This window comes from Podarcis cretensis (genome assembly GCF_951804945.1).
Source record: "Podarcis cretensis genome assembly, chromosome: 15".
NCBI classification, from domain to species: domain Eukaryota; kingdom Metazoa; phylum Chordata; class Lepidosauria; order Squamata; family Lacertidae; genus Podarcis; species Podarcis cretensis.
Genome location: NC_137185.1, coordinates 3,723,124 through 3,734,789, shown reverse-complemented (window position 1 = coordinate 3,734,789; position 11,666 = coordinate 3,723,124). Strand labels below are relative to the sequence as shown.

Below are 11,666 nucleotides of genomic sequence, written 5' to 3'. Positions count from 1 at the left end.
TCTTTTTCAAGAGCGCTGTGGCCTCAAATCCGACAGCGCTCTTGAAAAAGATAAAACTTATTTTTGAAGGCTTCGATAATTCATATTTTTCCACGAACGTTGAGTGTCGTCTCTGTAACTTAATACATCTATGGTGAACACCATGTCGGGTGCGTCTTAAAAGTGTGAACCTAGAAATAACTCTGACATGCCATATCTCTACAAGGGACTCTCAGCCAATGGCCGCTTCCGAATGTCCCCCGGAAGTTGCGGGCAAACGTTCTTACGCCCCTCTTCCAAATCTATGGCTTTTTAGGGCCGGTATATATATAAAAAGGACGCTGTTGCCATTAATAAGGGAGATCTCGCGATAGTCTGAGAAGGGGAAATCCCGCTCGAGGCCCGCGCCAGGAACCAATATGGCGGCCTTCATGAGGGGAGCGCGAGCCCCCTTCTTGCTGCTCAGGCCGGCCTTGGGCAGCGCGGCCGGGCGGCGAGGCGTCCGCGCGCTGAAGAGGAGCCCCGTCCGCGTGCTGCCCTCCGTCGCGCAGGCGCGGGAGGAGCTGCGACGGGTCGTCCCCGGCCCTTCGAAGAAGCCTCGAGACCAGGCCGGCTGGGAGAGCAAGGCCCCAAAGGCAGCGGCCGCGAAGGAGGAGAAGAAGGTGCCGGAACGCAAAGAAGCGGAACTTTGCTTCGAGAAGGCGCAATCCGGAGACAAGAGACTTAGGCAAGGCCGTGCGCGCGCGCAAGGCATTCTGGGGGTTGTGGTTTGGCACGGGCGGAGGCCGGGAAGCGACGAATGGGAAAGGGACTACAACTCCCAAGGGCCACCAGTGCAGGCGAGAAAGGCCGCGCGCAAGGGCTTCTGGAAGTTGCAGTTATGGGTGGATGGGACACAGAAGGATGGAAATGTTTGTTGTATTTGTTGTATTTAAACCCCACCCTTCCTCCAAGGAGCAGGGTTCTTTCCCCATTTTATCCCCACACGAACCCTGTGAGGTTGATTGGGCTGAGAGAGCATGACTGCTTCACGGCGGAAAGGATTTGAACTCTGGTCTGCTAGTGCCTAATCCAGCCGCTGCAGCACACTGGTTTTCTATAATAATAATAATAATAATAATAATAATAATAATAATATTAAAAACTAATAAGCGACTTTAAACTGACTGGAAAAAAGTGCCAACTGTATATTAAAAGATAAGGCAGTCTTCCCTGCTGATTTGCAATCTTGAGTATTTGCAGCGTGAAAGGAAAAACAGAAGGGAAGGGTGTTGTTGTTGTTTAGTTGTGTCTGACTCTTCGTGACCCCCTGGACCAGAGCACGCCAGGCTCTCCTGTCTTCCGCTGCCTCCCACAGTTTGGTCAAACTCATGCTGGTAGCTTTGAGAACGCTGTCCAACCATCTCATCCTCTGTCGTCCCCTCCTCCTTGTGCCCTCCATCTTTCCCAACATCAGGGTCTTCTCCAGGGAGTCTTCTCTTCTCATGAGGTGGCCAAAGTGTTGGAGCCTCAGCTTCAGGATCTGTCCTTCCAGTGAGCACTCAGGGCTGATTTCCTTCAGAATGGAGAAGTTTGATCTTCTTGCAGTCCATGGGACTCTCAAGAGTCTCCTCCAGCACCATAATTCAAAAGCATCCATTCTTCGGCGATCAGCCTTCTTTATGGTCCAGCTCTCACTTCCATACATCACTACTGAAGGCTGATCGCCGAATAATGGATGCTTTTGAATTATGGTGCTGGAGGAGAAGTGAAGGGTAGAGGAAAGCAAACAAGCTGGGTTTTTCGCCCCCTTGCAGTGATGCTTTCTGGCAACCAAGGCAGTGCAAGCAATGTCCCTAAGTCCATGCGGCTTTCATTTAGTCAGTCTTCCATGTGGCTCTGGAAGCAGGGTAAGGTTTGTTTCCCTCCCTCACCATAGATACACATTCTCTCTAGTTTTTTGGGGGCAGAAAAAGGCTGCAGATGGATGTGATGGAGATTGGATGGGTTGATCTAGAAAGCTGCCTTATAGCAAGTCAGAGCAACCCGTCCATCTAGCTTGTCTGCACTGCCCATCAGTGGCTTTCCATGACTTCAGGAAGGCAACACTCCCAGGAGACGCTAGGGATTGAACCTGGGTCCTTGTGAATGAAACGCTGAGGCTGTACCATGGAGCTACAACCATTCTCCTGGTATTGGGGGGCTTGTTGTAAATGGAAACATTTATGCACATTTTGGATTTGTTTCTGTTCGAAGAACCATCTCTGGTTGAGCAGGCCGATGTGCTCTATCGCCTTTGGTGGTTGTCATCCTTTGGGGCTACGGATAACATTTGTCAACCAGCCTGGGGAAGATGGGGGGGAAAGTTTGTGGGCTTGACGGATCTGTTTCTCTGCAGCAAAGTGGTGACGCTTGCCAAGTCCAGGTCGTTTCGCGAGAGACACGGGAAGATCCTGCTGGAGGGCAGGCGACTCATCACCGACGCGCTGGCAGCTGGCGCCGTTCCCCAGACACTCTTCTTCAGCGCCATAGAGCATTTGAAGGAGTTGCCAGTGGACAAGCTGAAAGGCGCCAGCCTTGTCAAGGTGAAGTTTGAAGACCTCAAGACCTGGTCTGATGTCATCACATCTCAGGGTGTGATTGGTAAGTTCATCAGGAACGTAGGGAGGCTGCCTTATACACAGGCAGGCCATTGGTCCCTCTGAGCTCAGTAACATCCACACTGGCTGGCAGCAGCTCTGCAGGGTCTCAGACAAGAGGATATTCCCAGCCCAACCTGGAAGTGCTGGAAATTAAACCAGGGAGAGGCTGATATAATGGTACCTTGGGTTACATATGCTTCAGGTTGCAGACTCTGCTAACCCAGAAATAGTACCTCGGGTTAAGAACTTTGCTTCAGGATGAGAACAGAAATCGTGCAGTTGTGGCACGGCGGCAGCGGCAGGCCCCATTAGCTAAAGTGGTGCTTCAGGTTAAGAACAGTTTCAGGTTAAGAACAGACCTCTGCAACGAATTAAATACATAACCAGAGGTACCACTGTACTTTGTCTCCGAGTCACAGCTCTTTCCCTGAAATTAAAACAAGATTCTAGTCCTTATGAGGGGCTGGTTTAAAGAGGAACATGGGAAGCTGCCTTATACTGAGTCAGACTGTATTGACCCTTCTAGCTCAGTAGTGTCTACACTGACTGGAAGTGGCACTCCAGGCACTCATGGGGTGTGTGAAGCAGGGCCAGTAGGGGGTGTGGCCTGGGGAGAGGCTTTGGGAGAGTCTCGAGGGACCCATTTGAGGCTGTGGGTCCACCCTTGTTCTAAAGGAATCTTCCCTGACTGCATTTCCCCCAGGAATCTTCTCCAGACCGGACCACGCCAAAATGGCATACCCAGAAGTCCAGCGAGAACATGCGCTGCCCCTCTCTCTGATCTGTGACAACATCCGCGACCCAGGGAACATGGGCACCCTCCTGAGATCAGCAGCTGGAGCAGGTTGCAGCAGGGTGCTGCTTCTTAAAGGTGGGGAGCGTCACTCTATGGATAGATCAGGGCTGGGTTCAAATTCTGCTTCTGCTCCTTGGGCAGGACCTGTTTGCGGTCTTCCCAGAGGCAGCTGGTTGGTCCCACAAGAGGCAGGGACTGCCCCCAACCTGGACAGCTTTAAGAGAGGATGAGGCAGAAACTGCAACATGCCTTTGAATAATAGTTGCTGGAAATTGCAGATGGGGAGAGGACTCAGAAATAATACCTGACCCTGCTTTCAGGCTTCTTTCGCTTTCTCTGCATTCTGTGGCCTGATGGGAATTAATTGTCCCAAACTTGAAGGCATCAGGCTGGGAAAGGTTTATATAGAATAGAACCTGATGGGTTTGGGGCGGTTTGGCTCCAAGGAGATAAGACTGATGAGTAACTGAGTTTTCTTCATCAACATGCCTGTTGCCATTAACCCTTTAGCAAAGCAGCTTTTGTTATGACACATTTCCAAACCTATGGCTGTAAGATATGCAGGGCCTCTCCAAAGCTGACCTGACTCAGGGACTTGATAAGGCTTCAGATATGCAAAAGGGGCACGCTTTGCTTCTGGAAAGCTTCCTCCTTTAATCTTTTAAAGAGATCTGTAGAATTGGGATTGCGACCACTTTCATCAAATGAGAATCCACCCCCCCCAAAGGAAGTTTACTTTTCTATCTATATTTTTTGAAGCATTTGTTAAATTAAAAAACAACAAGACATGCCTTTGGAAACGCCGTTTACCTTCCCACCAGAGCAGTACCTATTTATCTACTTGCACTTTGACGTGCTTTCAAACTGCTAGGTTGGCAGGAGCAGGGACCGAGCAACGGGAGCGCACCCTGTCGCGGGGATTCGAACCGCTGACCTTCTGATCGGCAAGTCCTAGGCTCTGTGGTTTAACCCACAGCGCCACCCGCGTCCCACCCCTATTGTCCTAGCAGTGTGTCATTCTCCACAAGACTGCTCCAGACTCTTCTAACATTTCTCCTTCTCCCTCTCTCCGTACTCCAGGCTGCGTCGACGCCTGGGAGCCCAAAGTCCTCCGGGCAGGGATGGGAGCTCACTTCCGCCTCTCCATCCTTTCCGACCTGGACTGGGGGGTTCTGCCAAGCTACCTCCTCCCCGAGAGCTGTGTGCATGTGGCCGACTGCTCCCAGGCACAGGCCACACCGGCAGTGGCAGAGAACGCTGCAAGCCATGGCTGGGTCTCCCGGCCCTACAACCTGAAGGCGAAGCCGGGTCTGCAGGATTGGGACCGTGATTTGGATGGCAGCGAAGACGAGAGGCAAGAACCGGGCCGGCTGGAAGTCCAGCCTTACTCGGAGCCCTGGATGGAGGGTCCCGCAACGGCGGTGGTGATCGGTGGAGAGACCCACGGCGTGAGCACGGAAGCCAGGCAGCTGGCCCAGAGCACTGGGGGTAAGCGGCTGGTCATCCCTGTAGTCCCTGGCGTGGACAGCTTGAACTGTGCCATGGCTGCCAGCATCCTCCTCTTCGAAGGAAAGAGGCAGATGAAGCTGTCAGAAGCGGGGAGAAACCCCGTTTCCGGGATCTGGCAGAACTATTGAGGAAGAGATGCCGGAGTCTTGCCTGTGGGGGTGTTCAGAGAAACAAACATTGCCCTTTGGTTTTGGCCCCTCCAACTTGGAGAGTCAATTCTTTCTGACTTGGTGGCACCGCACTCTCAGTGTAGCCCTGTTGCCGACGAGAACTGAACAGGAAGGGAGGGGGCAAGTGTCTCTTAAGAGACTGTAGTTTACAAAAGGCTGTTTGCCAAGAAGGGCTCTCTGGGGGAGGCAAGTGTGATTGCAAGAAAGCCCAGCAGAAACATTCAACCCCATTTTTACACTTTTTCTGCTTCCGTTGGTTGTTTTCCCATGTTGCATCGCTGGGGCTTATGGGGGCATATGTACATGGAGTGCCTGTGCATTTGAATTCCTTCCACCCCTGCTGGGAAAACACAAAAAACACAGGTCCCTGCATCTAGAAAACCAGCACTTCAGGGGGAAATGTTTGGATCTTTCCTTGAGGTTCTAGCTAACTCCATGCAGGGATACTTTGAGAGGAAAAACAACAACTATAGAGGGACATTCCAGAATAGGACCCTGCCCCAAGCGCACATACCTGGCTGGCTAAAGTGGTACAATCCAGACTCTCAGATCTTGCATGCGTTTTGAATTCTGAAACTCGGAGATAACAAAGAAAGCTTTGCCTTGGGCCCGGAGGCCCTCACCCTGTGAAGCTGGCACAAAATCTATGTAGCCAAGTGCCCCAGGGCTGTGGCATCTGCCAGCGTGTACTTTTTAAAAAGTCAGCTTCATCCCCACCCCATCTTTTTCCCCCTCCTCCCTTTTCTGGCAGCGAAGGTGCATTGCTGGGTCCGTGACTCAGCCTCTGGCACAGCTTCTAGGGTGACCTCACCAGGTCCTCTCTGATCCCTTGCCAAGGGCAAGGCGCAGCTTGTCGCCTCTGGCGGGCGACCTCAAGCTGCCACAGGCTCCCTTGCTGTAGTCCCTCCTCACAATGCAATGTGTTTGTTCAGGCCTTTTTCCAGCTGGTGTCTCTTTCTCCTGCTGAATGACCCTTCCTGGCTGAGCCTGTAAACTCCTGATTTTTTTGGGGGTGGGAATCCCCATCTATTTCCTTCCTAGCCCTCCCAATCTCCTCTTTTGTCCAAATCAGATGTTCAGGTTTCTTACCCAGATAGCGTTTTAGTGCATTAAGCCAGTAAGTTAAAAGACAAATCTGCCAAACAGTCATCCTGGTTAAAGATCAAGCTTTTAAATCTCTTTCTGCTGGGAAAAGAGATCTTCCCATTGTTTATGTGGAGTTGTACAGAATAAATTCTGGATTTGCTCCCCTCTCTCTTTGTTGAGTGTATTTCTAATAAGCCACGGAGGCTTCTCCTCATTTCAGATTGCCAGCAAGGTTTAAACGTTCTGTAAAAGCCAGTTTGGACTGACAGGTGGCTGCTCTGCTCTGCCCACCCTTAATGGAAGCCTGAATGCTGCCTTCTGCCAGAAATGTCTTTTAAATGTTTCCCCTCTTTTTGAACCTCCAGCTCTGACCCTTGCCACTCTCGCCACTCCAAAAGGAGCTTTTCGAAAATTCTTAGTACTGTATATGTGTGTTTCTCAAACTGCTAAGCTTCTTTTTCACCAGAAGGTGGCAGAACACTCACAGAAACACTTGATGACAAAAGGGTGGGGACTCTACATGGAGTAGTTAGCATTGCCAGATTTCTTTACCCTTCTTTACTCCTGGGACGCAGGTGGCGCTGTGGGTTAAAGCCTCAGCGCCTAGGGCTTGCCGATCGAAAGGTCGGTGGTTCGAATCCCTGCGGCGGGGTGCGCTCCCGCTGCTCGGTCCCAGTGCCTGCCAACCTAGCAGTTTGAAAGCACCTCCGGGTGCAAGTAGATAAATAGGGACCGCTTACCAGCGGGAAGGTAAACGGCGTTTCCGTGTGCAGCTCTGGCTCTGGCTCTGGCCAGAGCAGCGATGTCACGCTGGCCACGTGACCCGGAAGTGTCTTCGGACAGCGCTGGCCCCTGGCCTCTTAAGTGAGATGGGCGCACAACCCCAGAGTCTGTCAAGACTGGCCCGTACGGGCAGGGGTACCTTTACCTTTACTCCTGGACAGGATTGGTGCACCTGCAACCCCCCTGGTCAAAGGCTGGTCTCCTATCAGCTCTGGGCAGTTTGGTCAAATGGTCAGGGATGAGAGCAGCACTCCTCCAGGATCCAGAAGGCCAGAGCTGTCATTGCCCCCTGCTCTGCATGCTGTTGGACTTCAATTCCCATCAGCCACGGGGTGGCTATGGATCATAGAGCTGGGTTCCAGCTAGAGGGCCCCCACCCCTGCTCTAAGCAGTGGCAAATTTAGCTTCACCACCAGAGGGACGTCTGGAGGAAGCAGGACTTTCTAGCTGTTGGATCTGTGGCCTAAAGCATCACTCTACTTGATCAAGGCCTTTTTATAAACTCCAGGCTCCTGGGTACTACCTCCAAGCAGAGGTCCTGGAAAACAAGGTCTCTTGCATATGATAATTTAACGGGGTGAGCAAATTAGAAGCCCCTGCGAATGGCTGTGGGACTCCCAGCGGCCCCAGCCAAGGATCATGGGACTTGTAGTCCAGCAATATCTGGAGTAACACAACAAATCACCTCCATGTTGCAAGAAAACGGGGGGGGGGGGGGGATCTGTCCTGAGGCCCCTTGCCATGAGTTTCTCTCAAGAGTATTCTCCCACGCTATCCTGCCCAAACACGGCCTCACATTCTCGCAACCTGCCTCTGCAGCCTTGACAGCAAAACCACACTCTGGGCGAGCTGACGTTACTAGAACGGGTTTTATTACAAAGTTCCAGTCACCATGTACAAGTTTGTTTGTTTTTTACAACGTCCAACTTTGCCAGGGAGAGAAAGAGAGATGATGGGGTTGAGGAGAGAGGATCTGGCTGTGCTATCCCAGCGTAATCCCAACCCAACCCACCTTGCTTGCCAAAACAGCTAAAAACATCAGAGTCACCTCTATCGAGACTTGCTCAAGCTTTTATCAGCTGCATGTTTAGGGGGGATGTATTTAACATGGGATTAAGGAAGAAAAAAAGGCGAGGGGAAAAATACCTAAGAGAGTCCTGGGTTTTATTTCAAAGTTAGTGGAAGAAAGCACTCTGCAGAAAGTTGGTTGCAAAGCAGAAGGTGGAATTCAACAATTCAGAGCGACTGGAAAGTTCTCTACTTGCTAGTGGCCTGAAGATTAGGATGGCAGCTACAGACGCCTCATAACCAGGGAGCTCGTTTTACTGGGGTCCCTGACCAGGCAAAAGCTTCTGCTTACACTCGAGCAAATGTGACTTAGAAAAGTTTTGCATATCTTTAAGCCACACAACGCAGTAGGGTGGGGAAGTCATGTGTACCCCTCCTCTCCTTACTCTGAGCCCTTGAACGTTTGGGCAAATGGTGGACTACACCTCAGGCAACACCTCACTTAACTGAGCCAGTCTTGACTCACCTGAATTTCTGAGGGGCAGCAAAATGGTGCTAATTTTAGCAAAAACAGGCAACTACCAAAACACCCCACCAACGCACGGCTGAAAGTTTTAAACAGTGGGTGAACAACCTTCCACTCAATTTAGAATTGCGCCTGGTCATTCCTAAAAGAAGTCAAATTACTGATTTTCAAAGCTAGGCAAAAAAATGCAAGTATACCACCTCCTCCCCGGGGCAAAAGATAGCGCAAGAGGATGCAAACATTTCCCAAGGCCCCTAATTTGTCCTCCTACACCGCCACATCTCTGGTGGCAGCACCAGCAAGATCTCACACAGAGACCCCACGGGCACATCCCATGACTCCCCATGTGCTTTAAGCCCTGCATGGCAGATATGGGGCCTGAGGAAATCTCATTATCCCAGAGCTCCCGAGTCTTTAATATCAACCTTTCAGGTGGCTTGGCAACTACAGGCTCCCAAGATGCAATGGTTGTGTACAAATTGCAAAGAGAGAAAGGCATGGACAACTGGATTACGATCCAAGTTGTAGGAAGATTCAAGGGGAAGAGAGAGAAAATTCGATTCGATTCACAATACAGGTGAGCATTAAATGCTTTTGCATTTTGAACCCGGAGCATTCCAGCAAAGCTGGAGAGGTGATCCTCACGTACGAAACCTGATGCTGTTTCCCTGCTGCAAGACACCCTAAGGGAGTGCAGCTGGAAGAAGATACAGAGTACTTGTTAGAGGATCCTCACTCCCCTACCCCTCAAAAGATCATAGCCAGGAGGGCAGTGGCCTGCTCTGTAAGCTTTTATTTTTCTTCAGCCTCGAAAGGCAAACAGTTTTGATGAGTTAACTACCCTACCCTTCCCCCAAAATATTACATATGCCGGATTTAGGTGTGGGTGCTTGTATGTCACTTGTCATCTTGGAAAGATGGAAAAACTGGGCTTTGATAAAGGATCTGGTTACTGTTTTGTTTGGACAGGTTACATGAGTGACCAGCAGAGATTTTTTTTAATAATAAAAAAACAGAATGCAGCCACAGCTCTGGCTGGGACCAAGGGAAACCTATCACTTCTCCTTCACCTGGGCTCTTGGGAAACCTTCCACTTCCCACCTCCCGTTGCACCCCGAAAACTATAAGCCAAGCCTCCTCTGACCAGCACCTCCCAGCTGAAATGCAGCATCTTTTAAAAAGAGTTTGGTTAAGGAGGGGAAATCAAGAAGAGAGAAAACTTGCTGTGTTTGGAAAAAACAAGGCACCACAAGAACGTCAAGAGTTAACGTTGTGCACAGAGCTGGAGAGAGAGAAAAATCCTGCAATTTTTTAAATAAGGTCCAAGCTGGGAGTGGGGGCACAAAAAAAGAGGCCCCCTCCCCTTTTCAACCCTGCCTCTGCTTCTCTTCAGATGGGCTCCGGTTTAAGCTTGTCCATTAGAAAGTCATTCACAAAAGCTTCCACGATGTCGGGTGTGATCTCCTCGACATCCATGACGTACTTGGCCCGGGCAGACATGTCCAGGATGGTGAGAAGAGGAGCAGCCTCCGGGAGGTTGGTGTAGTCCCGAAGAGAGTCGGTCATGTCATCCTGCAAAAGATGGCCGAGAGAGATCCGTTATCCCAAAATCTAAGAGGCAGGAACACCGGAAGTTAACTTATCCCCTTGCTCCCTCTGAGTTCAGTATTGCTTGCGCTGACTGGCACCCGCTCTCTAGACAGGGGATATTTCCAGCCCTAGCTGGAGATGCCCTTTGGGGAGTGAGTCTGGGACCTTCTGCCTGTAAAGGGGAAGAGGGGGCTGTAGCTCAGCAGCAGAGAAGCCCTGCTTTGCATGCAGAACGTCCCAGGTTCAATCCCCAGTAGGCTCTCTAGGCAGGGCTAGGAGAGACCCTTTGACCCAAACCCTGGAGAGCCCCTGTCCGTGAGAAAAGACAATTCTGGGCTAGGTGGAGTAGCAGCAGCTCCCTGTGTTCCCCTAAAAGATTCCAGTCCTCGTGGTTCTGAACAAAGGGATGCTTTATGCAGGAGTATGGGAAGCCGCCTTATACAGAGTTAAATCAATGGTCCATTTAGCTCACTGTTGTCTACACTGACTGGCAGCAGCTCTGCACGGTTTCAGGCAGGAGTCATTGCGATCCCCAACCCACTGTTATTCAGGGGCAGTGTGCCTTTGAAAGCAGAGGGGGAACACAGCCGTTGCAGCTAGGAGCTCCAGACTAGAGGGGCCTTTGATCCGATTGCAAACCCTTTTCGGTGCGGGACATTAAAAAATACCCCAAAACAACCCCACACATTTTTATGAAACTGTGTAAAGCATCTCAGGAACTGCTGGTACCATGTAAAATAAATATTATCATCAACTAGGCAGGTGGGTCTTGTGTTCATTGCGGCCTGGTGTAATGGGAAAAAAAGAAGCTGCCTTTTGTTTGTACTTGCAGCACCCTCTCACTCTGCCTGTCAGTCAAGCCACAATGAAAACCGGGGGGGGGGGGGCAGTACAAAGGGGGGGAGTCTGCGGCATAGTGCCTCTGCCTCCCCTCTCTGCTTAGAAAGGGTGAAAGCCAGGCCAAAGGTTAAGGCCTCCTCCCATATTCTTTCTTTCTTCTCTCTCTCTCTCTCTCTCTCTCTCTCTCTCTCTCTCTCTCACACACACACACACACACACACACACACAGCTGGCTGAAGCCAGTAAGCGTTCCCCTATCTATTTTGGCTCTGTTATCACCCAGACGGGGAAAAGGCTTTGAACAGAGAGCATGGCAAATTGTGGTTAGGTTAAGTGGAGCGACAGGTTGCTCTTCAACAGCTTGAGAAGTTCCACTTGCATTTTTTTTAAAGAAAGCAAGCCAAGGATCTAGTCCTCATGGCTGAATTAGGGGGGAAACAGGCTTAGAACGGTGCAGGAGACAGAATCACAGGAGGGGACCCAAAGGTTAATCCAGTGCAACCCCCTGCAGTGCAGGAATCGCAGCTGAAGAATCCCTGACAGACGACCAGCCAACCTGTTTAAAAACCTCCAGGGAAGGAGAGTCCACCGCCTTCCAAGCGAATCCGCTCCACTGTCGAATGGCAGAAAGCTCTTCCTAATTTTTAGTCAGAATCTCTTTTGCCGTAACGCGAATGCATCACAAACTCCCTTATAAGGCTTGGTTAGAGGTACCTGAAGGCATCCGTAGACGCAAAAGAGGTGTGACCAAGCACCCG

The 11,666-nt window shown here is 50.8% G+C and overlaps 2 protein-coding genes and 1 long non-coding RNA gene across 3 annotated transcripts in view; 1 reads left to right on the top strand and 2 right to left on the bottom strand.

Annotated features, from left to right (window-relative positions):
* Positions 1–60: 60 nt before the first annotated feature.
* On the top strand, positions 61–6,328 carry MRM3 (mitochondrial rRNA methyltransferase 3). The gene is made up of 4 exons (XM_079955763.1): positions 61–706; positions 2,357–2,601; positions 3,304–3,471; positions 4,477–6,328. The coding sequence occupies exons 1-4, from the start codon at positions 399–401 to the stop codon at positions 5,031–5,033; spliced, it is 1,278 nt and encodes a 425-aa protein (XP_079811889.1). The 5' UTR covers positions 61–398; the 3' UTR covers positions 5,034–6,328.
* Positions 5,808–7,294, bottom strand: LOC307204355. The gene is made up of 2 exons (XR_013833631.1): positions 7,090–7,294; positions 5,808–6,717 (listed from the first exon to the last, which is right to left on the bottom strand). It is a non-coding gene; the product is annotated as an uncharacterized lncRNA (long non-coding RNA).
* Positions 7,295–7,794: 500 nt separating this feature from the next.
* The window catches only part of NXN (nucleoredoxin), a 66,513-nt gene continuing 62,641 nt past the window's right edge, over positions 7,795–11,666 (bottom strand). The window contains exon 8 of the mRNA XM_079955748.1: positions 7,795–10,050. Coding sequence (XP_079811874.1) covers positions 9,868–10,050 — 183 coding nt within the window. The 3' untranslated portion in view covers positions 7,795–9,867. The remainder of the gene's footprint in view (positions 10,051–11,666) is intronic.